At 47.6% G+C, this 26,481-nt stretch overlaps 2 protein-coding genes across 10 annotated transcripts in view; both read right to left on the bottom strand.

The window, feature by feature from the left end:
* Nucleotides 1–10,977, bottom strand: part of CENPU (centromere protein U) — a 28,576-nt gene extending 17,599 nt beyond the window's left edge. Inside the window, exons 1-3 of one of the 2 annotated variants that reach the window (XM_072950472.1) lie at nt 10,802–10,977; nt 2,008–2,056; nt 150–267 (exon numbers count right to left, since the gene is read on the bottom strand). In XM_072950472.1, the coding sequence (XP_072806573.1) occupies nt 150–267; nt 2,008–2,056; nt 10,802–10,902 (268 nt within the window). In that variant the 5' untranslated portion in view covers nt 10,903–10,977. Of the gene's footprint in view, nt 1–149; nt 268–2,007; nt 2,057–4,481; nt 4,817–10,801 lie in introns of those variants that run through there. The other variant, XM_072950471.1, reaches the window with a different exon arrangement.
* A 2,401-nt stretch (nt 10,978–13,378) lies between these two features.
* Nucleotides 13,379–26,481, bottom strand: part of ACSL1 (acyl-CoA synthetase long chain family member 1) — a 55,589-nt gene continuing 42,486 nt past the window's right edge. For 4 of the 8 annotated variants that reach the window (XM_072950464.1, XM_072950465.1, XM_072950461.1 and 1 more), the window contains exons 11-21: nt 26,210–26,287; nt 24,371–24,505; nt 22,857–22,991; nt 21,923–22,018; nt 20,943–21,015; nt 19,384–19,472; nt 18,409–18,525; nt 16,825–16,968; nt 15,506–15,607; nt 15,324–15,395; nt 13,379–14,978 (exon numbers count right to left, since the gene is read on the bottom strand). In XM_072950464.1, the coding sequence (XP_072806565.1) occupies nt 14,838–14,978; nt 15,324–15,395; nt 15,506–15,607; nt 16,825–16,968; nt 18,409–18,525; nt 19,384–19,472; nt 20,943–21,015; nt 21,923–22,018; nt 22,857–22,991; nt 24,371–24,505; nt 26,210–26,287 (1,182 nt within the window). In that variant the 3' untranslated portion in view covers nt 13,379–14,837. Of the gene's footprint in view, nt 14,979–15,323; nt 15,396–15,505; nt 15,608–16,824; nt 16,969–18,408; nt 18,526–19,383; nt 19,473–20,942; nt 21,016–21,922; nt 22,019–22,856; nt 22,992–24,370; nt 24,506–26,209; nt 26,288–26,357; nt 26,436–26,481 lie in introns of all 8 variants that reach the window. The other 4 variants (XM_072950466.1, XM_072950462.1, XM_072950463.1 and 1 more) reach the window with 3 other exon arrangements.

The following is a 26,481-nucleotide window of genomic DNA, read 5'->3' as shown; positions in this document are numbered from 1 at the left end:
TAGCAAATACTCCCCAGACCATTATATTCATGTGTACATAGCCGCATTTTTATATGTGAAGGTATTTCTATATTGTTATCAGTACCTAGCCTGAGTGCTATTGCTTGAACTACTTTGAGGTTTTTGGGATAAAGATTTAGGATACTAACCAAAGGTTTCATAGGGTTCTTCATCTTTCTCATTTTCACCCGGCCTGCCGATACTTGAGGTATCAGAATCATCAGGAAAATCAAATACATCAGTAGGCTTGTGCTTTTGGCCAGCTTTCTAAAAGTAAATGAAGTTCAAAGTCATTGAATTGGCCCCAGCAAACAAGATCACAAATGAAACGCCTGCTACCACTGCTGCGTGAAGACAAGAGCCGTGACACTTTGGGCGGCACAGGTTCTTTGGATAATCCAAGGCAGGGCTTGGTAAACTTTTCTATAAAAAAACCAGTGAGTAAATACAGTTGCCCATTGAACAACGAGGTGGTTACAGGCGCCCAGTTTCCGCACAGCTGAACATCCCAGTATGACTTTCTGCAACTCAGCCCTCCATCCACAGTTCCCCACCCGCGGTTTCAACCAGCTGCAGATCATACAGGATTTACTACTGAAAATAACCCGGGTTATAAGTGGACCCACATAGCTCAAACCTGCGCTGTTTAAGGGGCAACTGTGTATTGGTCTTTGCAGGACGTGGAGGCTCTGTTGTGGGGTCTGCTCGGCTCAGCCATCCCAGTGCGACAGCAGTAAGCTCGGCTGGGTTGCAATAAAGCTTTATTTATAAATCTTGAAACCTGAATTTCATACTTTCACATGTCAAATGATAGTCTTCTTTTGATTTTATTTCAGTCATTTAAAAATGTAAAATAAAAACCACCCGTAGCTCTCAGGGCTGTACAAACAGGGAGCAGGCTAGACCTGGTCACAGAATGCAGGCCACCAACGCCTGATCCAGGAGAGCGGTGGGCCCTCTGTCCAGAAATACACCCGTTTACCTGAAAGTTCATAAACAGCTCTGAGGACACACAGGGGTGACAACTCCTGACTGCAGGAGAGACACGGGTTTACGGTGCATCCTCATAAGCCCCGCGAAGACGGCTCCCCTCATAAAAGACCACAACACACCGAAGGGGAGGAAACTCTCCGTGGCGGCTCTGGAAAATGCCATCAGCACGGAAGACAGTAAGTATGAGGAGATTCTGGAAGATACACAGGAGATGGAATAAAACGGACAGACTGACACTCACAAACCCTCCGTGGAAGATTATTGACGGACTGCTGGGGGCAGGATGCGGAGGAGGGGCTGGCAGGGCCCCACCATCCACACTCCCCGGGGCCAGTGCGCCTCCACGTGCGAGGCCGCTGCCTTCCAAAGGAGGGAGGAGACAGGGAAGCTGAAGAAACCCACCCAAAGAAGGAGCAAGCCAGGGCCGGGGGCGGCGCGAGTAAAGAGGAGGGGGCAGGGGAGCAGGCGGACAGGGACCGCCCAGACAGAGAGCCCAGGGCGGACCGGGGACCCGGAGCCCCGGAGCGGGAGCAGTCCCCACCCCCAGGCACAGGCACAGGCTGCTAAGGAGAATCCAGTGCCTGGGGGCCAAGCCGCTGGAAGAGAACGTGAAAGGAGCAGTGGAGAGTCTTAAAGAAACCCGCCTTTAACACTCATTTATTCCTAAGACTCTACCCCCCAGTAAAAATACAATGTGAAGGTAAAACTAAATGGAATATTATGAAATTGTAAACAACTGCTGAAAACTGCAACGACGTGGAGAGATGGCTGTAAGTGAAAAAAGCAAAATACAGCAAACTGTACGATTTTTCAACGATGCCAACTGTCCCAGTGAAAATAAAACCAACAGCAGCGGGGGGAAAAAAGGTTCAAAACGTTAACCGCAGTATACTGGACAAAGCTGGAGGAAAGGAGTTTACTTTTCCCCTACAATAAAACACTGAGCTTACCAAGTCTCCCATACAATGTTACTGTGTGTTGCCAATTAAAATATAGTATAAAAAGATAACTTACATCTTTTGTGGAATGTGTTCTTCCTACAGTGTTCCGTGAATTTCTCTCACTTCATATGAAAGAGCAAAAACATACAAGAGTTAGGAATGCATAAAAACAACTGGGGCAAAACACCGTAACTTGCCATGTCTTCCAAGCATTTTATTTCCAAATTACATTCCTCGTTAGCTGCATTAACAATGTGCACATGACAAAATTCAGTTTACAGCAAAATCCTTCTGGAAAGCGTAACTATATCTCACACGTTGAATTCTGTTTTTTAATAAGTCAAACCGTATCACTTATGTATAAACAGCACAGCTCTCTGCCCTCAGGGACACGGACAACTGCTAACCCTGCTGTCATCCTTGTCCCTGATGTCCCAAACCACAGCAACAGCTGACTTTCTGCAGAAATAAGCAAGAAATATACACGAAACTTTATCAAGCCCTTGGCCCTGGTTCCATCCTGAGCCTGGCTCTTTGACACACATTTTCTCATTGAGCTCCTTAACAGTCCTTAAGGTAGAAGTGAATCCCATGTCACAATTTACATTTTGTCTCATTGGCTTTCTGTGTGTACACATGTAAGGTAAACTGGGGACACTGTGAGTCTTTACCGCTAATTATTTCAGTGTGTTTTTCCTAAAAAAGAGGGCATTATCTCACAGAGTCACAGCACAATCCCCAAACCAAGAAATCTAACACTGACATTGTCTAATCTACGGTCCATATCCAAGTTTTACCAATTGCCCTATAATGTCCTTTAAGGTTCCCCTCAGCGGCAATTTTTAAAAGAAAACATAAGAGAATATAAAATACAAGATTGCACTGGACACAGTGCTCTCATAAACCTTTTGTTATGTGTCTGCTCACATGTGTGTACCCATTGTGATGTAAAACATCTTCACTGTGAGCTACAGTTTAAACAAAAGTTGGAAAACTCTTTGAGAGCATTGGTTCTTGAACTTCAGGCATCAGAATCACCTGGAGGGCTTGTTAGGCCTGGCTGTGAGGCCCCACCCCCGGGGTGGGGGGGCTGATTCAGTAAGCCTGGGAAGGCCCGAGACTCTGCATTTCTGACAAGTTCCAGGTGCAGCTGATCAAGGAACCACACTTTGAAAACCACTGATTTGATTCTCAGACCCAGAGAAAATAGTAGAACAGATGTTAGTTTTACAGCCTTTATTTTATGATCCTGGGGTTCAGAAAAGTTATGTGACACCAGTCATTACACAGCCAAGGAAAAGGACCAGAAACAAAGATCACATAACTTCTTAACCTACTCTTTCCACTATTTCTTGCTTTGTGCTCCAAAAAGTGGTCAAGCTTCTTCTTACCTTAGGCTAGCAGCAAGGTGAGGCTGCGGAAAGATGGAAACCTCCGTGATAACATGTAAAATTTTTGGTGTATGCACACTAGTGTGTTTTAGGGAGGAGAGCGAACAGATTTCTTGAGTCTGGAAGCCAAAAATGATATATGTATGTATGTGTGTGTATCTATGGGTTGGGGTGCGGAGAGAAAAAAAACCTACTGGCCTATCAGATCAAGTGTAACTCTTGCTGGCTGATCTTTCAAGGCCCCTATATTCTTTCCAAATCCTTCTCTCCACTGGGGAGTCTTCCATTTTCCCCTTAAGTCTAATCTCCTTTACACCACCTCCCGGCTCCCTTCTGCTGCAGCTTTTACCCTGTGCCATTTGGCTTGCCGTCCACCCTCAGCCCGCATCTACAAATGCACTCTGCCCAGGCAGTCTTCCCACGGCCCAGGTGTAACTCATGAACGTGTGAACTTGTGGAGACAAGCGGAGGCCCCTCCAGCCAGGACAGGGCCTTGAATCTACTCCAGACCCCACCAGTGAGATATTTGCCAATGAATCCATGAAGAATATTTTAGAGAGCAGTTTTGCAGCCTATTTTTTACATGTATACCCTTTTTGATTAAAAAAACAAAAAAAACAAACAAAAGGCGTGACTCATCGTGGCTGGAGTGCCCCTTTTAAGAAAACAAGCGGCAGCTTGGTGTCCCCGCCGGAGATTTAGTTCAGCTTTATGGTCTCTGGCTTGTGTTACGAAAACAAGCAGGATCTTGAAAATAAGAATACTGACTTCCAGCCAGAGTGTAAACGTCACTAGAATATATTATCTGGCAAATAGCAGGCACTCAACAGTCATTTGTTGGACAGTTTGTTTCAAAACAATTCGAGCACCCACCCACACGACGTAATGCTAACAGTGGCCAACATTCTTCCCTCCCCGCCAGGCACAGTTTTAAACTGTAATCCTTTAAACATCACCATAATCCTACGAAGTTGGGCTGTTGTTATTCCCGTTTTACAGACGCGGAAACATAGGCCCTGAGCGGTTAGTCACTAGGACAAGTTGCACAGTGGCAGAACCAGGGAGCACGAACAGCTCCGAGAGGCCCAAGCCCCGCGGAAGACAAAGAAAACAAAGCGGCCCCCGGCCCCGCGCTCCGAGGGCCCGCAGCACTTACCCCGCGCGCCTCACTCGCCCTGGCGGGGCCATCCCAGCCCGCAGCTCTCTGCGCCGGCGCAGCCCCGAAACTCCCGCCAAACCTCGCGCCGCTCCAAGCAACCAATCCGGGCTAAGCACGCGGGCTCGCCCTCCGCCCCGCCCACGCCCTTGTTCCCGAGTTTACAAGGCGGGGCTCCTCCCCGTCTTAGAGTGCGAGAGAAAACCAGGCCTGGTATAGTAGGAAGGCGGAGCGGGAGCGGGAGCGGGAGCTCACGCCTTACACCCAGTTCCTCACGGTCCATGAGCCGCCAAGGGTTTTCCGGGTTTTCCCTTCACTCGCGCGCCGCGCCTGTTTTCCCAAGTTCCAACGCTCCTGGACCGCCGGGCCCGCCCTCAGGATGGGGAAGGGGAGGAGCCAGTGCCGGAAAGCCTGAGGGCGCTCGCCCGCGAGGGGCGGGTCCAAAGCCCGGGTGGGCGCGCGGGTGCTTAGGCGCCTGCGCAGTCGTCCGCTGTAAAGCTTTGTAAACAGCTTTTGGCTTTTAGTCCGCTGCTGCCCTTAATCAGCTGTGTGAGCCTGGCCTATTGTTTTATTTCTATCCCAGTTTCTCCATTCGTAAATGGGGAGGGCCCCTTCTGGAGCTAATACTCTGATTCTTTGCTTTCTGTTTAAAAATGTAGTATCTTCCAAAAGAACGATGTTGGACCCTTACCACACCATAAATAAAAATAAACTCAGAATGGAGCAAAAGCCCTAACTGTAAGAGCTCAAACTGTAAAACTCTCAGAAGAAAACACAGGGCAAAAGCTTCAGACGCTCGGTTTGGCAATGATTTGTTGGATTTGACGCCCAAAGAAGTTTGCGATGGTGAAGAAGTTCTGGAGATGGACAGTGGGTGGATGGTTGCATAACAGTGTGAATGTGCTTAAGTAGTGCCACTAAACTGCACTTAAAAATGGTTAAAATACTGAACTTTGTTATGTATATTTTACAATAAAATTATATTTCATGCATACAAAATAATAACATGTATAAAGATAAAAAGGAGCACACAGATACTCGCTACTGGATTAGGAAATTGATAATTATCATTCCTTCCAAGGATAACCACTTCTCTGTTTTTCTACCTTGATATATCCCTAGGTAATGTAATAATTATTGCTGTTTTTAAACTTTATATAAATGATATTTGGTATGTATTTTGGAAGTGTTTTTTCTTAATCAAAGCTATGATTTTTAGATTTACCCACATCGATGCCTGTAGCTGTAGTTCATTCATTTTCATTGTCTTCGGAATGCATTAAGTAAATATATCACATTTTATTTATCCATTCTCCTGTGTATGCAAACATGGGTTGCATACATTTCAGTCTTTCTGCTATTACCAACACCACCATGGTTGTAGAGCTAGCCGCAGGGAAGCCAGGAATCCCACCTAGGATTCCAACCCCCCCCACCCCCAAACTCACATTGTTCACCTCTGTCATGCTGCTTGTTCAGTTAAACTATTAGCTTAGAGCAGTGATTCTCAGTTTGGGTGAGGGGAGGGGAGAGGGAAAGCCGCACCTTCCAGGGTCTCCGGTGTGTGTAGTGCAATAAAGCAAGGCAACACTACAACATGGAGAAGACTCAGTTTGCTCTGGGCAGAGTTGGGATGAGAGCCTTTCCTAGGACTTTGATGCTGACTAGCAATCTCAAAGCTTCTACTGGTTGTTTCTGCTGCTGGGGGTGGAGACCAGAATCCCTTCACGAGCATCTGAACGTATAAGCCAGGTGTTGCGTCCAGTTTGGCCAGGGAGGAGGACCGCACAAAGGCTCATTGTAAGACATTAATGGAAGCATGGGGCTGGAGGCTGCAGCCAGAGAAGGGAGAAGGGATACTGGAAGGAAGAGGAGGAACCCAGCAAACTGAAGACGCTGCAGCCAAGGATCTGGTCGATGAGAAACTCCCCACGAAGAGAATGGCGGACTACTTTGGGGAAGAAGCCATGGCCAAGATTTTCTAACTTAAGATGGTGCCTGTGTTGTGCTGTACTCTTCCCACCACTGGGGGGGTGAGGGAGGGTGGTGATTAGGTTTGTTTGTTTGTTTGTTTATTTGGTGGAGGTACTGGGGATTGAACCCAGGACCCTTGCATGCTAGGCACGGGCTTTACCAATGAGCTATACCCTCCCCGCTCTTCCCACCACAGTTAATCTTTTGTAAATGTTTGCTAAAATCAACAACCTTGTCCCGAGGTGTCTGGGACGGTTGTGAAGAAGAAATAGTCTTCAGGATGCGGTGAAGCAGGGTGTTGGAAGCGGGCTGAGAACACAGGAGTGGAGACTGCGGATCCGGAGCCCTGGGGGTAACCCGGAGGGACACTGGGAGGCTCGGAGGTGCTGGAGGACATGTACACAGAGGGTCGCTAAGTTATGTGATTTACTTTCAAGCTTGGAAATGAAAAAACTCTATTGCTTTTGTAGTACAAACACAGAAAATAAAGAACTACAAAGTATCTTGGATCCTTGGGATCCGTGGTTGTGCATGGACACTTCTCTGTGGATACCGTCGCTGTGGAGTAGGTATCTATATATTAGTTCTATATTTTGGAATTATTAATTTGATGCTTAATGAAAATATAAGTGAGAACATTATTTATCTTACAGGATTACCATGAAGATAAAGAGGTAAAGAATGTGGAGGACCCTAGATAGAGGGGCTTCTCACTTCCAACGGTGCCTCTGCTTTTTTCTAGCCAGCTTCTTGTTGAATTTTCTATTCAGTGCTGTGCCCACTAGAGGGCAGAGTAAGAACAGGGCTGGAGATTTAACTAGCGACCAGTTCAGACACTGTAAATACTGGCTTAAAGTTGGTTCAAGCGGAAATTAAGTTCAGTAAGGAAGTACTATTCAGTGTCTTTTAATGTTGGAGGGCAGGGACGTTCTTCCATTGGAGCAAACTGCAGTGACATTAGCTCCCTCCCCAAGTCACATGCTTTCCAATCCTGCCCTGGCTCTGATTCCCAGCTACTGGACTTGTTTGCTGTGGAACTAATGTTCTACTTTTTCCAGACCTAACTGGCACTTCTCCTACCCAAGCTGAGGTCACGTGGCTAAACAGGTCTGATCACTACATCCTGACGATGCGGTATCAAGTGTCTCAGATCCCCTTCCCAGCCCCCTGCTGGACTCAGAGAGTCCGGTGCAGGAACCCTGGCAGGAACATTCTAGCAAAATCCAGGATTTCATAGCCAAGAATAACCGACTTCCCACCTGCATAGGAAATAACTTTATAAGTCAAAAATCAAACAAGGACCAAAGGAGCACATAAACTAAAAAAGAGAAAAAAAATTAAAGGATACTTTTAAAGAAAAAGATTTTCTTAAGGAAAGGAGATTTCTACTGTAGAAACTTGTCTCCATGATTCTCTCTCAGGCTGTGGTCAAAAAAGAACTTTCTGGAAAAAGTTTTCATCCTTGTAACAGCCTTGGTCATGCAGACATGACTTTCAGGTGGCCTGAGGACACACACACAGTTGTGTGGCTGACCTCGTGCGGCGGAAGCAGTGGCCTTTCCTCGGGGATCCTCTCTGCTCAGCAGGAGACCTGGGACCCTTTGCACAAGCTCAGGTCAGACAGTCTTCTGTCCACCACAGGGGACACGAGAATCTTCTTCCTAGAACATTCTGTAGAAGGAAATGGCTCCCCACCTCTCTGGCTGCCACCTTGTACCTCACGGTTCAGCTCACTCACCCCTTTGACCTTGTCCCTGAGCATAACATTATTACCACCCTATCCCTCCACCTCACACCACTGCTGGGCCACAAACACACTCCCCAATTTGTTCCCTGGGGTTGGAGAATCAGAGAAGACTTCCTAGAGGAAATGACATCTACCCTCTAACTGAAATAAAGGGCAGAAGCCAGCCAGGCTGGGGTACAAGAGTGCGCTAGTGAGGGTGCACGTGCAAAGGCCCAGGGATGAGTGGAAATGTGATGCATTCTGGGAGCTAGAATAAGTTCAGTGTGGCTGGAACAGAGTTGGGAAGGTGGCAAGAGATGAGGTTAGGGAGACAGGCAGGGGACCTCCTGGTCCTTGCTCCTCAGAGTGGCCTGCACAGACCAGCAGGACAGGCCCCACCCGGGAGCTTATGAGAAATGCAGAATATCAGCCCTGATTGCAGACTTACTGACTCAGAATCCGTGCTTTCAGATCCCCAGGGGACCTGGTGCACAGTCACAGTGGAGAAGCCTTCCTCTAAGTGCCTCAGCGGTTCAGACTTGAGAGCGATAGGAAACCCTGGAATGATTAAGCAGGGAAGTCATGCGATGAAGACTTGTGATTTAGAGAAATCATCCTCGCTGCCAAGTGGGGGAGAAGTGAGTGAGCAGAGACCGCTCCAGGAGACGAGGAGGTCAAGTAAGGGGCAGATGCGGTCGTCCCAGCAAGGGCTGGCTGCCGCCCTGCTTGGCTAGGCGGACTGAGGGATGGAGGGAAGTGGATGGGCTTGAGAGACAGCAGGAGAAAGCCTCAGCAAGTCAGGGGAGCTGAGGCTGCCTGGGGCAGCCGCGGAGTTGCTCCCAAACGCAGGGCTGGGTGGCAGCTCAGCCTGGGCGGGGCCGAGGAGCTGGCAGGAGCCAGCGGGGTGGGGGTGGCAGTATCAGAGGGTGTGGGAAAGCAAGAGACTCAAAAACAAGAGTCCCTCTGTGTCGGCACACGTTGCCCAATGCAGAATGTGAGCCAACTGGTTCTACACATGCTCCGTGTGTCCCAGCCGAGCACCCACGTGAGCTCCCCTGCAGCGGACTCCGCTGTCACTCCCGTGACTCACCCTCCAGTTTACCCAGCCACATGCAAAGCAGGGAGCCTGCCTGGGGTTCCTAGAGGGAAAACCAGCAGCCTTCGTGTGTAGCAAGGACGATTCTGTTAGAGAAACTTGACAGCCAAAACCATTCCCTCTTTAAAAATCTCAACGAAGGAGAGTGGCTAAGAACTTATGTGCAAAATATACTTGTGGGCGGGCGGGGTAGGGGGGAAAACCCGCTCCTGGGCAAGAACAGAATCCCTCTGTACCTGAAGAACAGGGCCGAGAAGCAGAATTCACCCAGCAAGACGCTGACCATTGGCACAAATCAACAGCGAAGGAAAAAGTCAAAAGGAAAATTCTAGATTTCTTTCTATGCCACATGTGTGGACAGTAAGTAAGGCGGAGGGTCAATTTCCCAATTACTCTCTCTGGGTGAAGGGGTGAGATCAAGATGGACACAGATTTGGGCACTTGCTCTAGAATACAGGCGTGAAAGGGCAGCTGGGTTGGGTGGGAGTGGGGGTGGGGGTGCTGCGCTAACAAAAGACCCAGGGGAACTACCTCTGTGCCCTGAACCTCAGGAGAGTCCCCTTCAGTCACACTCACGACCGTGGCCACCGTCCATGAAAACTTCAGAAGGTTGGAGGATAAGTGGGAAGGATGCTCTGGGCCAGACAGACATCTGACAGACGATGGCAGGTACCCCTCCATCCCCATTGCTGTTTCCTACTCCCCCGGGTTACTGATAAATTCCCTCAGCTTTAAATACCTCTTCTGTGCTGCTGACTTCCAACCTGGTGTCTCCTGACCGCTCTCTGTGCTCCGGGCCCACATCCATCCTTAGGTGCTTGTCCAGCAGGAACTTCAAATGGAAACTGTCCAGATCCAACCTCGATTCCCTCCCCCAAAACCAATGCCCCAGGGTCTTCCGTCTCAGTAAGTACGGCTCCACCATCCACCCAGCTGTGCTCACCCCCAACCCTCCCTTTCCTGATCCTGCACATGCACTGCTTCTGCCTCCAGCAGCCTTCACACTTACCCTCCACCCTGGTTCGGGCTGCCATCGTGCACTCGCTGTCCTTTCCTGGTCTCTGAGCTTCTCCTTTGGTCCCTCTGCAGCAGCCAGAGTGGTCATTCAGGGAATGTCACTCCTCACCTCAAACCTTTCATTGGTTTCCGAGTAAACCCTGGATTCCTGGGCTGCCAGGCCTGATAACTGGCCCTTCCTCGTCTCTCACTTCTCTGGGTACCACTCTTTCCCTCGCTTCTGATGCTCCAGCCGCACTGCCCCTTCCTTTCTGTGCCTGGACTACAGCGAGCTCTTTCTCACCCCAGGGTCTTTGCGCTCACTATTTCTTCTATTTGAAAACTCTTTCTCCAAACCATGGCAAGGCTTGTTCTGCCTCTTTCTCCAGGTTATCACCCCAAGTGTCCTCTCCTCAAAGACAGCTTCTCTGCCATCACACTTAGAAGAGGCCCTGTGGTCTTCTAATACTCTGTCAGTTGTTCTCTTCAAGGCACCCAGCACATCCCCATCTGAAGCTGTCCACTTACTTTCTCATTTCCTGTCCGTCTCTCTGCTGTAAAGGGGGCTGCTCCAGGGCCAGGATCTTGTCTTCTATGCTCATGGCTGAGTCCTCACAGCACAGGACCATGCCTGGCACTTAGCTGGTGTTAGACACATAACTGTGGACCCATCACCTGCCTCACAGGGGTTTTGGGAGAATCAAGAGAGAGAACGTAAGGGAAGAATACAGCACAACCCACCCCACCCCCCGCCCCGGCCCCAAGCAAACCCACGAGACCCGGAGCTGTTCTTACTTTCACAGCCGGTGATTCCTAGAACTTCCAAGGATCTCATGGACCTGCCACATGCCTGTGACCCAGTTTTATACTTATTTTCCTCTTAAACTAGAGTGGGTGGTTCTACATAACATTTGGTCCTTGAGGATTTGTTACCAGCCTTCCCGAGAGCAACCATATTTAGTTTTTGATAAGCCACAAAACCACTAGAAAACCAGGAAGTGGTATTAGCCTCCGCTGTGACCAAGAACAAAGCGGGAATCAAAACCACTTCGACTGAAATTTAGAGGCACAAGCGCTGGCGCCAAGAAACAATCCGCTGATATGCTGTGTCAGGAAGTCACCACCACGGGCAGGCAAGAAGAAACTTCCACAGTGTGGGGTGGAAAGCTGGGCGTCTGGAGCCAGGCTGGTCCGCTCCAGGTCTGTGGGGTGTGTGACACTGATCGAATTCGGGTATTTTGATGTCCTCCTTGTAAAAACGGCAACCAAGCAGCATCTGGCTTGAAATGGGTCACCTACTAACCTGCTGACTAGTGCCCGGCACATGGCAACCTTCAGGACATTTCAGTTATTATTATTATCCTGAGGAATTTAAAAAATTGAGAGTGAGGCAAACATATTTAACACCAAAAGCCAAATACACTTAAAAACAAACTGTTGGAGTGTAGACACAGAGTGAGGCGGTGTCACAGCCAGGGCGGCGGGGAGGAGCCGGGCGAACTGCCGGGGTGAGGCAGGGCTTTGGAGGAGCGGTTTTCACTCGTGGGCTGGAGGCCATCGGATGCAGTGCGCCTGGAAAGGCAAGAACTGAAGATGGTGTTTAGGGACTAATATCCAGAATATATAAAGAACTCCCAGTGCCCAATAACAAAGACCAATCCAATTTTTTAAAATGGGCAAAGGACATTTCTCCAAAGAAGATATCCAAATGACCAGTAAGCACACGAAAGGACGCCCCGCCTCACCAATCATTAGGGAATGCAAATCAAGCCTGCAGCGGGTTACTGCCTGCATCCACTAGGATGGATATCATCAATAAAACAAAAGCCAACAAGTAACCGCGAGGATGCGGAGAAAGTGGAACCCTTGTCCATGGCTGGTGAGAACGCAAAATCGTGCAGCTGTGTGGAAAACAGTGTGGAGGTTCCTCAAAAAATTAAACATAGAGCTACCCTATGATCCAGCAGCCCCACTTCTGGGCATTTACCCAAAAGAAGTGAAATCAGGGACTCCGATACTGGTCCACCCACGTTCATAGCAGGGTTATTCTCAGCAGCCAGAAGGTGGGAGCAGATGTCCAAACGTCCACCAACAAATGAATGGCTAACCCAAATGTGGTGTAATCATACGAATATGAATCAACTATAAAAAGTGAGAACCCTGCCATTTGTGACAATACGGATGAACCTGAGGGCATCATGCTAAGTGAAATGAGTCAGAGAAAGAAACACTGTATGATTTACTCATACGAGGCTCCAAGAGGTGTCAAATTCAGAGACAGAAAGTGAACGGTGGTGGCCAGGGGCCGGGGCGAGGAGGAATGAGGGTTACTGCTGAGTGGGTAGAGTTTCAGTTTTGTTTCTGGAGATGGATGGTGGTGCTGACAGCACAACAATACGAATGCACTTCATGCCACTCAACTGGATGCTAAAAAATGATTAAGACGGTAAACTGTAAGTGTATTTCACCAGAATTTTTTTTAAAAAGAAAAAAAAAAAACCCCAGTGTTTCTATCAACCTCATTACAGAAGCGTGCTTCAAAACGTCGAGTATTCATTCAAGTGAGAGTTACTTAACGAACACCTCCGAGTTCCTAAGCCCTGCAGTGGGGGCTCAGGGAGGAAAGAGAAAGGTTACGACTAGCATCAGGAAGCTGACACTCGCCCAGTCAGGAAAAGAAAATCTTTAAAATGACAACGTAGGGTCAGGAGAGAGGAAAAGAAAGAAGAAGTGGGCTGCTACCAATGAGACGGCTTCCCAGACAGTTCTGGAGGAAGAGAAGGACTAACACGCAGCAGAGTGCAATCCACCCCAGAGCCAACCGCAGCGAGCCCTTCTGAAATGCAGCCCCCACCCCGCCGAGAACCTGCATTCCCGAGACTATCCGTGTCGCTCACACCATCAGCTTCTTCTCCACAACACAGCAGGGCTGTTGCCGGAGGAGCTGGCCGGCCTGGGTCGGCATCTGCAAGTGTCGGGAAGGAGGCCTGGAGGGGGACCACCCCTCGGGAAGGGCTGGGCGCGGAGGGCCCGCCGTGCTCTCAGCTCTGCCCCTCAGTCCGGATACCACCCCCCGACACGAGAAGGGAGGCTTCACTCACTCACTTGAAATGCAGAAATATTTATTTTGGTTTCCCTCATTGTTTTTGGAAATTCTGTTTTGGTTTATAAAACATAGAAATAGCCAACACTTAAAGCAAACATTCAAAACCCCAGTGTGACAAATTACTGACTGTGCAATTAAGAATATACATATGAAGTTAGGCTACCAAATAGTGTTACCACAACGACAGTTCTTTAGTGCAAACCCTGTTGTGCTTGTAGAATTCACGTCTTCACATGTCCCAAAACAACTGCTTTCACTGTATAAATGACAACTCAGTTTAGTCACATGTGGCAAAGACTTGCAGAAAAGTGAAAAGCTGCTAATTTCCCAAATCAAAAAAAAAAGAATCCCTTGAGAAATTAATCCCGGGAAATGAGATTTCCAGATTCCTACGTGCTAGAGTTTTGGCTTGTCAAATACATTTCCTAGAAATCAGGTAGAATTATGAGAAAAGAGCATTTATTTATCACTGCCCATTTCAATAAGTACCAAGTGTATCTACTCCCTTAATATTTTCAAAGACATGCCTTGCCTGAGAGTTTATTCTGGGGAAAAAAGCCACTTAATCACAACATACTCTTTTGATATGAAAACCACATTAAAAGACCACGGGTGGGCCATCACAGACAGAGCGACCACACAGCTGTTTGGCATCACAGTTGTGCATGGTTGATCCAGGTAATTATTTCTTTTTGAAATGCGTGTCTTCACTGTAGGGTCTAAGGCCGATTTTCTAATAACCCCTGGGAAAGGATGGAGGGAGGGCATTGGGACTGGAGAGAAGGGTCAGAGAACATTCTGCGCTGTGGGCGCCAGAATCCACCCGCGCTGGGGAGCGGCCATCTGAGACTCAGAGTGCACTGTTTTGAGTTGGGTCTGTCCTTGCTTCACTGGGAACCTTCTGCTCCAGCAGGAGTGACAGGGGTTCATCACAAGGGCTGTGGGATGGACTGTGAGATGGGGACGGGCAGGTGGCAGGGATTAAAAAAAAAACCCTCTGGTCCACTTGTGACGTCCTCCGGCTGGGATAGCTCCAGTTTGTAAGGGACGGCGCCCTCCAGTGCACGGAACTCTTTGGAGTAGCAGACAACTGGGGACTTGCAGCAAGCAGCAAACGTCTCAGGGACAGCAAAGTCCTAACCCCTTGGTGAGCAAAACAGGGAGACAGAAGTTTTCACCCACCTTTTGAACTGAGGAAGTCGTAAATAACTTAGCACATTTATAGTTTCCCCTTTACAATTTTTTAAGGCTCATTTTGGAAATTGTATATATATCACCGTGAACATGGTCTGCAACGCGAGGTGACTGTAAGGCAGTGCTCCATTCCCTCGAGTGTTCCTATGATGAGAATGTGAACGCACGAGTCAGACAAGGATGCTCGTTCCCTGCACCTGCCGTCGTCCAAGCTACCAGTGAGGGTGGCAGTGGGAGAAGACTGCAGAGGGCTCCCCACCTCCATTAGACTTTGACGGTGGAATAAAGTTCATTGATCTGCGACCTGAAATAATTCTGAAGGTCTGGCCTTTTAGCCTTCATGGTTGGGGTCAGAAGGCCGTTGTCGATGGTGAATAACTCAGGGTGGAGACTGATGGCTTTGACCTGCAAATAAACCAGGCTGTTAAAGGAGGTTGGATGCTACCTAAGCACTTAAGGCTCCGAAGGGGTGAGGACCATCCGGGTGGTCCAAGCCAGGCCCGGCTGCATGGTCTCAACTAAGGGCTGTGGCCTGTTCTTAGCACAGAACCAGGCCTGCTGCCTGACCTGTAGGAGGAGAATCCAGACCCCTGGTCACAGTAATCCCCTCCCCTGCCGAATCACCCCAGCATCCCTTCTGCACGGATGTCTTTATGTCATCTTGTCCTCTTCTATAACCTGCTCACGACAAACATCCTCAAGTCAAAAACCCGTCTTGGGGGAATTCATGCACTTGAATGGAAATCTTACTTGTTCAAATGATTTTAGGCCAGAATCCTTCCCGAGTCTCACCATGTCTTCTAGAATAGCTTTTCTGACATCCTAATAAGGTAAGAAAAACAAGATTCTTATTCCTGTGTTGGGAGTCCCTGCGCTTTGCACTTAGTGCAAACGGACAATCAGGAGGCGGACTGCACACCTCGGAACCTTACCTTGTTTCTGCACAGCTCTTCAAAGGAGCCTTCAAATCCTCTCTTCCGGGCCCAGGGACCTACTGTCTCAGCATCCGGTACCACAATTGCTATGAGAAACGCCTGTAACCGACACAAGTGAGTTATTACATTGCTTGATCCAGATGCTCTAAAATGCGGTTCTTTATTTTCTGTCATGGGCTCCTGGGAGAATCTGGTGGAAGTTTCAGATCCTCTCTTCAGAGCATATGACCAGCCCCAGGAGTCCACGGGGCCCAGGTTTAGAACTCCTGCTTCAAAAATATAGACAGCATCGGGAATTGGGCAATAAAGATCCACTGGGAATCAAAATCTAATAAAAATCTTGATTTTTTACTTTTGTGTATACTTAAAATAAAACAGGGTCAAATAAGCAAACAAGGTGACAGATATCAGATAACTGCTTCATACAAAGAGAAAGAGAAAATGCGTGCAGATTCATTTTTTAAAAGATCTCCAATACCTCAGTCTTTCAATTTAGTGACAATGAAACCAAATAAAAACCAAAGGCATGGTAAGATTCCAGGTCAAAGAAAATGAGGTGCATCTTGAAAAAAAACAGGTGCATTTTCTTATAAGATAAAAAGAATTCTTCTAAAATTATTTACGAATCTTAAGATTTGTAGAAAGATTAACCCTCAGGAAACCAGACCCCCTTCTCTTCCTTACCACTGTCTGTCCAATATTTTGGCAAATGATGTTTCATTGCAATATTGACTTTTGTTTTCAACTTTAAGTATATGTTGGCTCGCAACTAACACTTGCTCAAAAATGACGTAGGAGGCATATCATAAATAAGTTAGGTTCAGTATGTTTGGAAATTCTTTCTTATAAGATAATTATCAATATTTTGCCTCATAATTAAATCAGATGCTTATTTTTACCCACTCCCTAGTATCTTTATTCAGCTTCCCTTGGTATAGCAGACCACTCCAGATAAAATACAACTTTGGAAATTAAAGAGAAAAAAAAACTTTTCTGGATAAGAAATTCCAAAAACACGAGGTACAAACTTCCAGTTACAAAATAAACGAAAAAAATAGAAATGCCAAGTAGTGAAAAGCAATGTGTCAGCACAACATTCCAGCACGTCAGACACAACAATCAATTCCCACTCATCGGAAACTTCCCATCGCATTTATATATTTTTAAAAATTTTATTTATTTTTTAAATTACTTTTTGTATTGTTTAATGGAGGTACTGGGGATTGAACCCAGGACCTCGTACATGCTAAGCACCTGCTCTGCCACTGAGCTATACCCTCCCCCACATTGCATTTCAAGGCCCTGACAGCACCTACCTGCAAGCTCTCTCCATGGACAAACACCTGAGCTACAGGTTCGCTTCGGAGGTAGATGTTTTCAATCTTCTCCGGAGCTATGTACTCTCCCTGTGCCAGTTTAAAGATGTGCTTTTTCCTGTCAATGATCTTCAAGGTGCCGTTCTGTTTATGGGGGGAGGGGAGAAGGCGGAGGGGGCTGTAAACCGGTCCACCAACTGGCAGTCGCACCCAGGCGGGGCATTTTCCCTGTACTGTCATTCAATCCTCATAACCCCTGGCAGGGCTCAGCTGTTGACCCACTTTACAGAGAGGGAAACTGAGGCTTGGAGTGATTAAGTCACCTGCCTCAGGCCTCTGAGCCAAGCAGACAGAGAAGGGACTGCAGAGGCCCCTGGACTCCACATCACCTTTGGCAGCCAATCAGAACGCCCCATCACTCCCTTCATCTTAGCGAGCGAGCATCACTGAGTCTCACATCTGAACCAGGTACTGATGCATTGGCCCTGCAGCGGGGTCCAGCCCCTTGAGAGCAGAGATAGCCTCCCACAGCGCTGCTCCAGGGCGGGGCAGGAGGGGCTGCTCCTGGTCCCCAGGGCAGGGGCTGTGGACTGCCCCCACAATGACTGTGGGGATGTGAGAATATCCAGAGGATGTGGCTCGCTGAATGCCAGCAGTGCCCACCTCTGATGACCAAACCCCCGACTCCCATCCCGGGTCACTGACGCTTCCCAAAGTCACCTGCTGGAAAGTTCCTAGGGTTCTCTCAGCCACGTCAGTTCTCTGTTTCCAAAAGGAGCCGACTGAGGTCCAGAGAGATTACCAGACATGCTCCTTAGAGCCAGAGCCAGAATTAGAACGGATACTTAATCCCTCCTGAGTCTGGAAAGAGGGACTTAATTGATTTCTAAATAGCTTGGGCATTCTGAAATCTGAATTAATTTGGTCAGGGGAGCATTTTTCAAAGCAATAAAAATTTCGGAGCATTAAACAGCTTGTACCTGTAAGACCGGAACAATACCCAATAATAAAAATTACATTCCCCAATTAAGTGCTTGCAATTAAACATAGTAACAACTTGAAAAAGCTTGAAAAAGTGGTTGTCACTACAACCAGCAGAAGTTGGTCAAACCTTCTCACACAAGCATTTCTTTACAGCAAACGGTTCGGTTCTGGGCTAAGTTCAAAGGAGCTGGCCGAATCTTCAAAGCACTCACCCTGTTTTTTTCTGAGAGGACAACCCTAAGAAACATGTGTGTTCCCAAATTCTCACCTGTCATACATTTCTGGCAGCCTACGCAATGCCCCCCCCCCCCAGACCTTAACCAAGGCCCCAACACCAAGGCCCAGCACTGAACTGGGAAAAGCCACACACAGTCTCTCTGGATTTCCAACTGGAAGCAGCAACCAGAAATGATGTCAGGTGTCAAGACAAAACACATTTGCTGCAGTTAAAGTGAAAACGCTACAGAAGGATGCAGGAAACGGGAGGGCTACGTTCCACCGCTCAGTGAGGAGGAAAGGGAGGGTGCCGCCGCCTCGTAGGAGCTTTTCATCCCCACAGTGGAACCAAAGCTTCTGCGAACAGGGGAGGTGACCACTTACCGGTAACCACTTTCCGATATCCCCTGTGTGTAACCAGCCATCTTTATCCAGCACTTCTGCTGTTTTTGCTGGGTCCTTCAGGTAGCCTTGAAATACATTTGGCCCTTTCACGCACACCTGAAGAAAAAAGATTGGGAGGGAGATGTGGGTGTGGGAACTGGAGGAAGGTGGTCAAAAAGGACAGACATCCACTTATAAGATAAGTAAGCACCGAGGACATAACTACAGCCTGGTGAGAGTAGCCATATGGTATATTTGAAAGTTGTTAAAAGAGGAGATCCTAAGAGTTCTCATCACAAGGGAAAAAATATTTTTCTTCTTTTTTTTTGTCTCCATGAGATGATGGATGTTCACTTAACTTACACAGCGCTGGGTATCAATTATCTCTCAACAGAACTAGAGGGAAAAAAGATGTTTTGTTAGGGGCACTGACTGGGGCTTATCCAGAGAGAGGGTGTGCGTGTGTGTGTCTGTGTGTCTGTGTGTGTCGGTCTGTGTGTGTGTCTGGGCCCTGAATTCCCTGATCCAGAGAGAGCAGCCAGAGCCCACTGGGACAGAGCCCACTGGGAGCACCTCTAATGGCCCCACTTCAAGCTCAAAGCTGCCGGAAAGCCCCACAGGGGATGGAATCCCTTGAAGTAATGGACCTTCCTCCCACTAGCCAGGAGCTCACGAATAGCCCTCGAGGGCACTCAGCAGGCGGGAAGCTGTGCCCCAGGACTCCGGGCACTGGAGCCCTCAGATCCTCCTGGGCCCACTTTCCCACTGGGCCTGGCAACAGAGGGCAGGCGTTCGTGCCCCTCTGTCCACAGCACTTGAGCATCAAACATAAAGGGAAGCCTGTCCGACTCCAGGATCACAACCCCAAGCTCGCCGGCTTTCCGTGCAGCTGTGCTGAGAAGCGGCCCCGCGCCTGTCACAGCCCTGGCTCTCAGAGGACCCCGCAGGGAGCGGGCGCCGCAGGGTTTCACTCACCTCGCCCTCGCCCTTGGCTGCCAAGTAATTCATTTCTTCCACGTCGACAAGCTTTATAAGGCTGCAAGGCATTGGGGCACCAACATGGCCTGTATGTCAAATACAAGAATGGTCACTCCTAATGCGACGACTGATACCCTTAGGCCAAATTATTTTTATCCAAAGCAAGCCTGCTCATAATGAGCACAGCTGGTACACACCTCTGGTTTCAGCATCACAGCCAGTCTCCCCTTTCCCAGAATACAGTCAGAAACATTCAAACATCTCTTTGGGATCTTCCCTAAGTTTGATGCTCCAAATTATTTTTCAAAGTAGAAATGATTTGGCTGTTGATTTTAAGGATTTTAATGAATAACTGGAAGCAAGCTTTCTAAAACTTGTACCTGGTTCCCATGATCTGATGGCTTTGCTCATTTTTGCCCCCTTTCCCTCATAAGGACGTGATGTCTGTGTTCTCAGTGAGTGCCCACCTTGAACGGTCATGGTTCTGACACCGTGGCCTTATTTCCTTGAGCACTGGATGCACATGTCAAAAGTTAAGACAAGATGAGGCTTCTTCTCATAGCTCACCTAACTCTTGCCAAAGGGTGTTAGGATTGGGTTCTTTTCCCAAAACAAAAATAACAGAAATTAGGTAAGTTTTAAGAGTGTCGCAAATCATTCTTCCTAGCTTATTTTAGCTTAAAGAGGTCACTGTTCCAAATTCTCTAGCTGGTGAGGCACCAGGGGTTAAAGATTAAACAAACACCATGAGGTAGACTGTTAGTGCCAATCCCAGCAGAATTATGCTACTGGAGTTCTTGACACTGGAATCTATGTTATTAGATGCTCATAAGTGCGATATAGCAAACAAATCAGGGAATTTACCTATCAGTGTGGAACGCACTACTGGCGTGGTAAAGGGGAAAGCGTGGAAGTTTCGTGGTCAGACCTCGGGTGGGATCCTGGCTCCGAAGCATAAGGCTGTGTAAATGCTTATACGTTATTTACATGCTTTTTAGCCAACATTCAATCATTTCCTCTCAGAGGTACCAGGGCTCATCTCTGGGATGTTGGGATGAAACACACACAATATACACCCCAAGCACCTAACACAGAACCACAGGTGCACAAGTGATGCCATTGGTGTTTGTCCTCCTGTTTTTCCTTTTGGGAAAAAGGATTTATGTTCATTTCTCTCCATAGTCTCAACGCCTAGCTCAGCACACAGTGGAAATTTAATTAAAATGTACCATCAAGTAATTAGACCCCAGTTAATAACTGGGAAGCTCTGTTGGGCCAAACACTCCGAACCTGGTACAAACGGCACCATCTTTAGGTGTAACGTTCAGGGTAAATCTCTATTGCCACCCACCCAGCTTGACAGACAGAGCCTTAAAAATCACATCCCACTCTGCCACAGGAGACACTGTCCACGGGGCTCCAGGTTTATAAGACTGCCCCGAGCCCTTATCATTTGAGACACAGCACTTGTTTAAGTTGGTTGATGAACCAATGATAACTTCCAATAATCCCCATGTGAACTGTGCGACCCCACGAGGAGAGCCCCGCCATCGCACCTGCCGTCCAGTCTCCAGCCACAGTCAGGCAGCACCCGGCAGTGCACTCGGTCTGTCCGTAGCCTTCGTAGAACTGGGTCGCCAAGAGATGGAACAGGAATGAGAGGGGACAGTCACACCTCTGCCAGCAGTGCTCAGTAACTAAGTTCCTCTTGCTTCTGGGTATCAGCTGACTGGTGAAACCTCAAAGCTTTCTGTTTGGTAAACTCATTCCAAACACTGCACCCAACATCCTCGCCCCCTACACCAAACGCCGGCACCATCCACGTCCATTTTCTACATAACCTTCCGGGGCCTTCCAGGAGGGATCGCTGTGACAGGTCACACTGCGCACAACCCACCCGGGAAGGCACTCCCTTTGTCAGCTCACCGCTCACCCCACACACGTCCCACTTGTCACCTGGTCTCCCTGGCTCCCCCGCCCCCTCGAAGACAGGTTCTCTGCATGGTTTGCAAGTAAGCTTATCACGACCAATCCCTGTGCCCTCGTGCCTGATTCTAAAGACATGTTTTGTGCTTTGCCCTAGAGAAAGCTACTCAGGGGTGGACACAAACGCATACCCTGCCTGGGGTAAAAGATACATACGGAAGCACCTCATTTCACTGCGCTTCCCGGATACTGCGTTTCTTACACATCTGTGTTGTCAGATGACAGCATTTCAGCAATAAAGGATTTTAAAATTAAGGTATGTATACTGATTTTTAGACATAATACTATTGCACACTTAACAGACTATAGTCTAGTGTAAACATGATTTTTCTATGCACTGGGAAACCAAAAAGGTCACGGCACCAGCTTTAGCGCGATATTCGCTGTACTGCACGGGCCTGCAGCGTCTCTGAGGTCTGCCTGTACTTCTTTCTCCAAACAACCTAGGAATACCGCAGTCTTCCAAAGAAAAATGAGACACACACAAGGAGAATCAGAATGACCCCTCGAAAGCAGATCCCTGGGCAGGACTGCAGGGGGGCCAGCTCACCTGGCAGCCGAGCGCGGCTCTCAGGAAGGTCAGCACAGTGGCAGACACGGGCGCCGCTCCTGTGATCATCAGCTTCACTCTTCCTCCCAGGCTTGACTTGCATGGCAGGGAGAGGGGAGAGGATGAGGGTCTGGCGGCTGGGAGTCGGCCGGCTCCTCAAAGGTTCCTTCTTGGAACCTGCCCCCACCCCAACCCGCCGGCTCCTGGTCTGCAGGCTGCGCAGAACCCCCATCGCACGGGGCAGGCACGGGTGTTCAGAAGGGACACCAACTGGAGTCTGTTTCTACCCGGAACTACTCTATTCATTCTCAGCCGGTTTGGAGAAGAAAGGAACACCTTTACGTGCAGGTATTTAAGGAATTAGAACGGGGGGTGGCGGTTGGGGGCAACTACAACATTTTGGGAGACATAATATTGTTTCATATTCTTTTATCACTCATGCCTTAAAAAAATACCTCAAGAGTGATACACTTGCTCCAGAAAAGTGAAGCAAATGGAGACTCAGAAAGGCTATGCTACCTGGCTTCTTCTCTGCCCTCAAGAGCCACCACACCGTCTAGGTTTATCTCGGATCCTGAGCTTTAGCTGATGGCTTTGTCCTTAGGTAATAGAACTGCACCAGGAACTGCTTCTCTCACCTTCTCTTTTTAAAAGAGCCCTCATACAACACAGGGGCAGGGATTAAGAGGTACAAACTCTTAGGTATAAAGTAAGCTATAGGGGTACGTTGTGCAACGTGAGGAATATAGCCCATAGTTTACCGTAACTATAAATGGAGTATAATCTTTAAAAATTATGAATTACTACATTGTACAGCTGTAGCTTACATGTTATACATCAACTATACTTCAATTAAAAGAAAAGAGCCCCCATAGAAAGTCTGAAACCCAAATCAGTTTGCATGACAAGTGACACCTCTGAGTCAATGTGTCACCTGTATTTTGTGGAAGATCAGTTTGTCCCACAGGCTGTTGTTTCGAATGATGCCGCTGCGAAGCTCAGCCTCTTTCCTCTTGGAGGCAAAGTCCAACAGCCATCGCTTCAGGGTGGTGTTGGCCTGTCCAAAAATCTAATGAGTCAGGAAACAAGAAGGTTTCACAGTGAGCAGGAAGGCGAGAATGAAAAAGTCCGATAATAACAAGTGCTGGTGAAGATGTGGAGAAACTGCAGCCCCCATCACTGCTGGGGGAACGTGTCACGGTGCAGCCGCTTTAGAAAGCAGGCAGGCAGCCCCTCAGTTAAACACAGTTACCGTGTGACCCGGCAGGTCTGCTCCTAGGTACGTACCCAAGAGAATGAAAACACACATCCACATGGACACTTCTTCGTGACTGTTTATAAGTAGCAGGACTCATGATAGCTAAAAAGTGGAACAACCCAAATGCAAATGCCAATCAATGGATGGATGGATGGATGGATGGATGGATGGATGAAATGTGCTACAGTCACGCTGTGGGGTATTATTTGGCCATAAAAAGGGATGAAGTACAGATGCAGCTATGGCACGGATAAACCCTGAAAACATGCTAAGTGGAAGAAGCCAGTCACAAAAGAATATTGCCTGAAGCCATTCACATGAAAATCCAGAACAGGGAAATCTACAGAGTCAGCAAGTAGATTAGGTCTTTGGAGGGTAGAGGAGGTAACAGGGTGGAAGATGATTGGTTTCTTTTTGAGATGATAAAAATGTTCTAGAATGGACTGAAGTGATGGCTGCTTAACTCTGTGAATGTACCGAAAACCTTTGAATTGCACACTTTAAATCGGTGAATTGCATGTAGTGTAAATTATACCTCAATAAAACTGGTTTTTAAAAAAAGAACCATTAAAAAAATGAGAAGGTTCTCACTGATGACAGAAGCCATGCCTCAAAACAGAGTATTGGAACTGTCCAGTCCAGATTCATTTCGGAGACTGCTCACAGCACATGGGTCCTGCCCTGGCTGTGCGGTCCAGGCGCTAATGGCCCACCACTGCGGGGCTGGCCTCCTCTTCATCCCTGGCTTAGCTTAGTCAGTCTTTCAGTGTGGCTAAGGAAGCAATATTTTACATGTGGTGGAGCTTTGCAATTTATAAAGCCATTTCACAGTTCTTATTTTCATATGATGCAATTAGCAATTACGAGAAGGGGATGGAGTAACAGTCCATTGTACAGATGAGAAAACAGAGGCTCAAAGAGTTTACTGTGAAAATAAAACCACCTCTGCCTTATACCTGTATTGTACCTTCTGGTTTACAAGGTGAGTTCATGTGTGTTTCCTCTTACAATTCTTACCCACAGCTCTAGGAGGTAAACGGACTCTGGTTTTGCAGAGGAGTAGCCACAGTTCTGCGACACTAAGGGCAGTGTCCACGGTCACACAGAAGGGACCCACTGAGCCCTACTCACACCTGAGCCTCAGACTCAAGGTCCCACTCTCAGCCCCCTGATTTGCGCTTAGGACTTACTCGGTCAAACATTCGGTTCAGCAGTCTGGGGACCACAGGAAAGACAGTGGGTCGAAGTGCCTTGAGATCATCCATAAGCAGCCTGATATCTCCTTGGAAAAATCCTATTTTAGCTCCATGACACAGCATTGTACACTAGAGAGGGAACAGAAATACCCAATACCTATCTCACCATCGCAGCGGGGGCTGCCTGACACACACAGACACACACACACACACAGACACACACACACAGACACATACAGACACACACAGACACATACAGACACACACACACACACACAAAGCATCAGCTTCAGCATTTCACACCAGTTTCCAGAAATCTTAAAGTTCCTAAACGTAGGGAGCTTTTAAAACAATGTTTTTGTGTCCCCCCAGTCACTGTCCACCATGGAACTGTGGTATTTCTCCTGGTCATCCTGAAGACAAAGGAGCTAGTGAGAAACCAGAGAATGTGTTTTTTTTAGCGATGCTCATAGAGGTTCTGCTATTTTAGCTCCATGATAAATATCTGCTGAATGAATGACATGGTATTAGATAATCGAAGTATTTTTAGCCTTCCAGAAACTTTAGGTCTAATTTATTCTCAAAATAAAAACTTAGCTACTTGCCGACAGTCCCAGTTTTTTATTTTAGATTCCACATATAAGTGATATCATACGACATTTTGTGTTTCTGTCTGACTTACTTCACTTAATATGATAATCTCTAGGTCCATCCATGTTGCTGCAACCAGCCTTTTAAAGTCTTGCTTATTTTATTTGAATCTAACTAAACATTTCTGACAAGTCAGAATATGCCACAGCTGAGACGCTCGTCCATCCGTCTCAGAGGGGTCTGCAACCAACTATAATTGTGCCTGAATTTTTTCCTGTCTGATGCAAACTGCATTGGCAAACCACAGGCACTTGACAAAGAGTCTGCCTGTTTTAAATTCCAAAAAGAAAGAGAGATTCAAGAGATGATGCAACGGAAGTACAAATCATCTCAGGCTTGAAAGCAGAAACCACTAGAAGGGTAATACCATGGTTTATTGTTTAAAAATTTAAGCCCGGAGGCTTTTTGTTCAGTGTGGCCTGCTTCCTGGGCACACTTTGAAAACCACAGTGAGGCACCTATGGTCCACTGTCAACTTCATCTGAGCTCACTCTGTGGACTCGAGGTCTCCTGGGGTGTGCAGGCAGCAGAAGCGCTGGACAGAAGATCCCTGAGCCCGTGGGGTAAGTAAATCCTACAGGGCAGTGGCTAATCAGAGGGTCGGTTCCTTATCAGTCACTCCTCTGGCTCCAACACCTAGCCCACGGCTTGCAGCCCGGCTGGGGCTCCCAAAACATTCTTTAAATGAAGGAAAAAGTGTCCAGCGTTTCTCCTATAAGGACGCAATCCAAAACTGTCCAAGAAGGAAAAAGGATGGTTCTCGGTCAGTTTTTAAATTCGCCACACGGTTGTGTGCGAGGACCCCAGTGGGAGGTCAGCTGAAGATCATCCTGCTTTTCCAAGGGCACTTAGAACATTGGTGAGAAAAAGGAGTCTTAAGCCAACTCATGCCTATGGACAAGCACGCCCAAAATTAGAGACTTCTTACAGACCAGAAGCCTCACTGCACTTTGTGGGGTGGGATTCATAAAAATTCTACATTCACAGCTCATCTTTCCGAACTCATGTCTGTATCTGTATCTTTCAGAAGTCTGAGCTTGTAATTTTAAAATGAATAATTACAGTTCATGTAACCGGATCCAGAAAAAAAATTACACTCTTTTAATTAATTAGTGGTATTTCTAAAATGGGGCTGAACAAAGAATTCTCTATGGGGATGACGGCCTGCACACGCACACTTACCAGCAATAGCTGCTCAAACATGTGTGCAAGCGGTAAAAACGAAATGTGTGTGTCACTGGCATTCAAGGCAAGTACTTTCTGTAAGACACAACAACTTAGCAGAATACAAACAAATGAGCAAGCAATCAAAATAAAACTCAGTGCCTACCTCTACAACTCTCTCAAACATATGGGCGAGAGGCAAGAAAGAGATGAGAGTATCATCTGGGGTAGGAATGAAGACATTCTGTAAGCAAAGGTAGCAGCAAGCAGAAAAGCATTAGGATTTCCAG

The sequence above is a fragment of the Vicugna pacos genome, chromosome 26, assembly GCF_048564905.1.
Source record: "Vicugna pacos chromosome 26, VicPac4, whole genome shotgun sequence".
In the NCBI taxonomy this organism is placed as follows: Eukaryota; Metazoa; Chordata; class Mammalia; order Artiodactyla; family Camelidae; genus Vicugna; species Vicugna pacos.
Note: the sequence above shows the minus strand (reverse complement) of the source record. Positions and strands in the feature narration are given on the sequence as shown.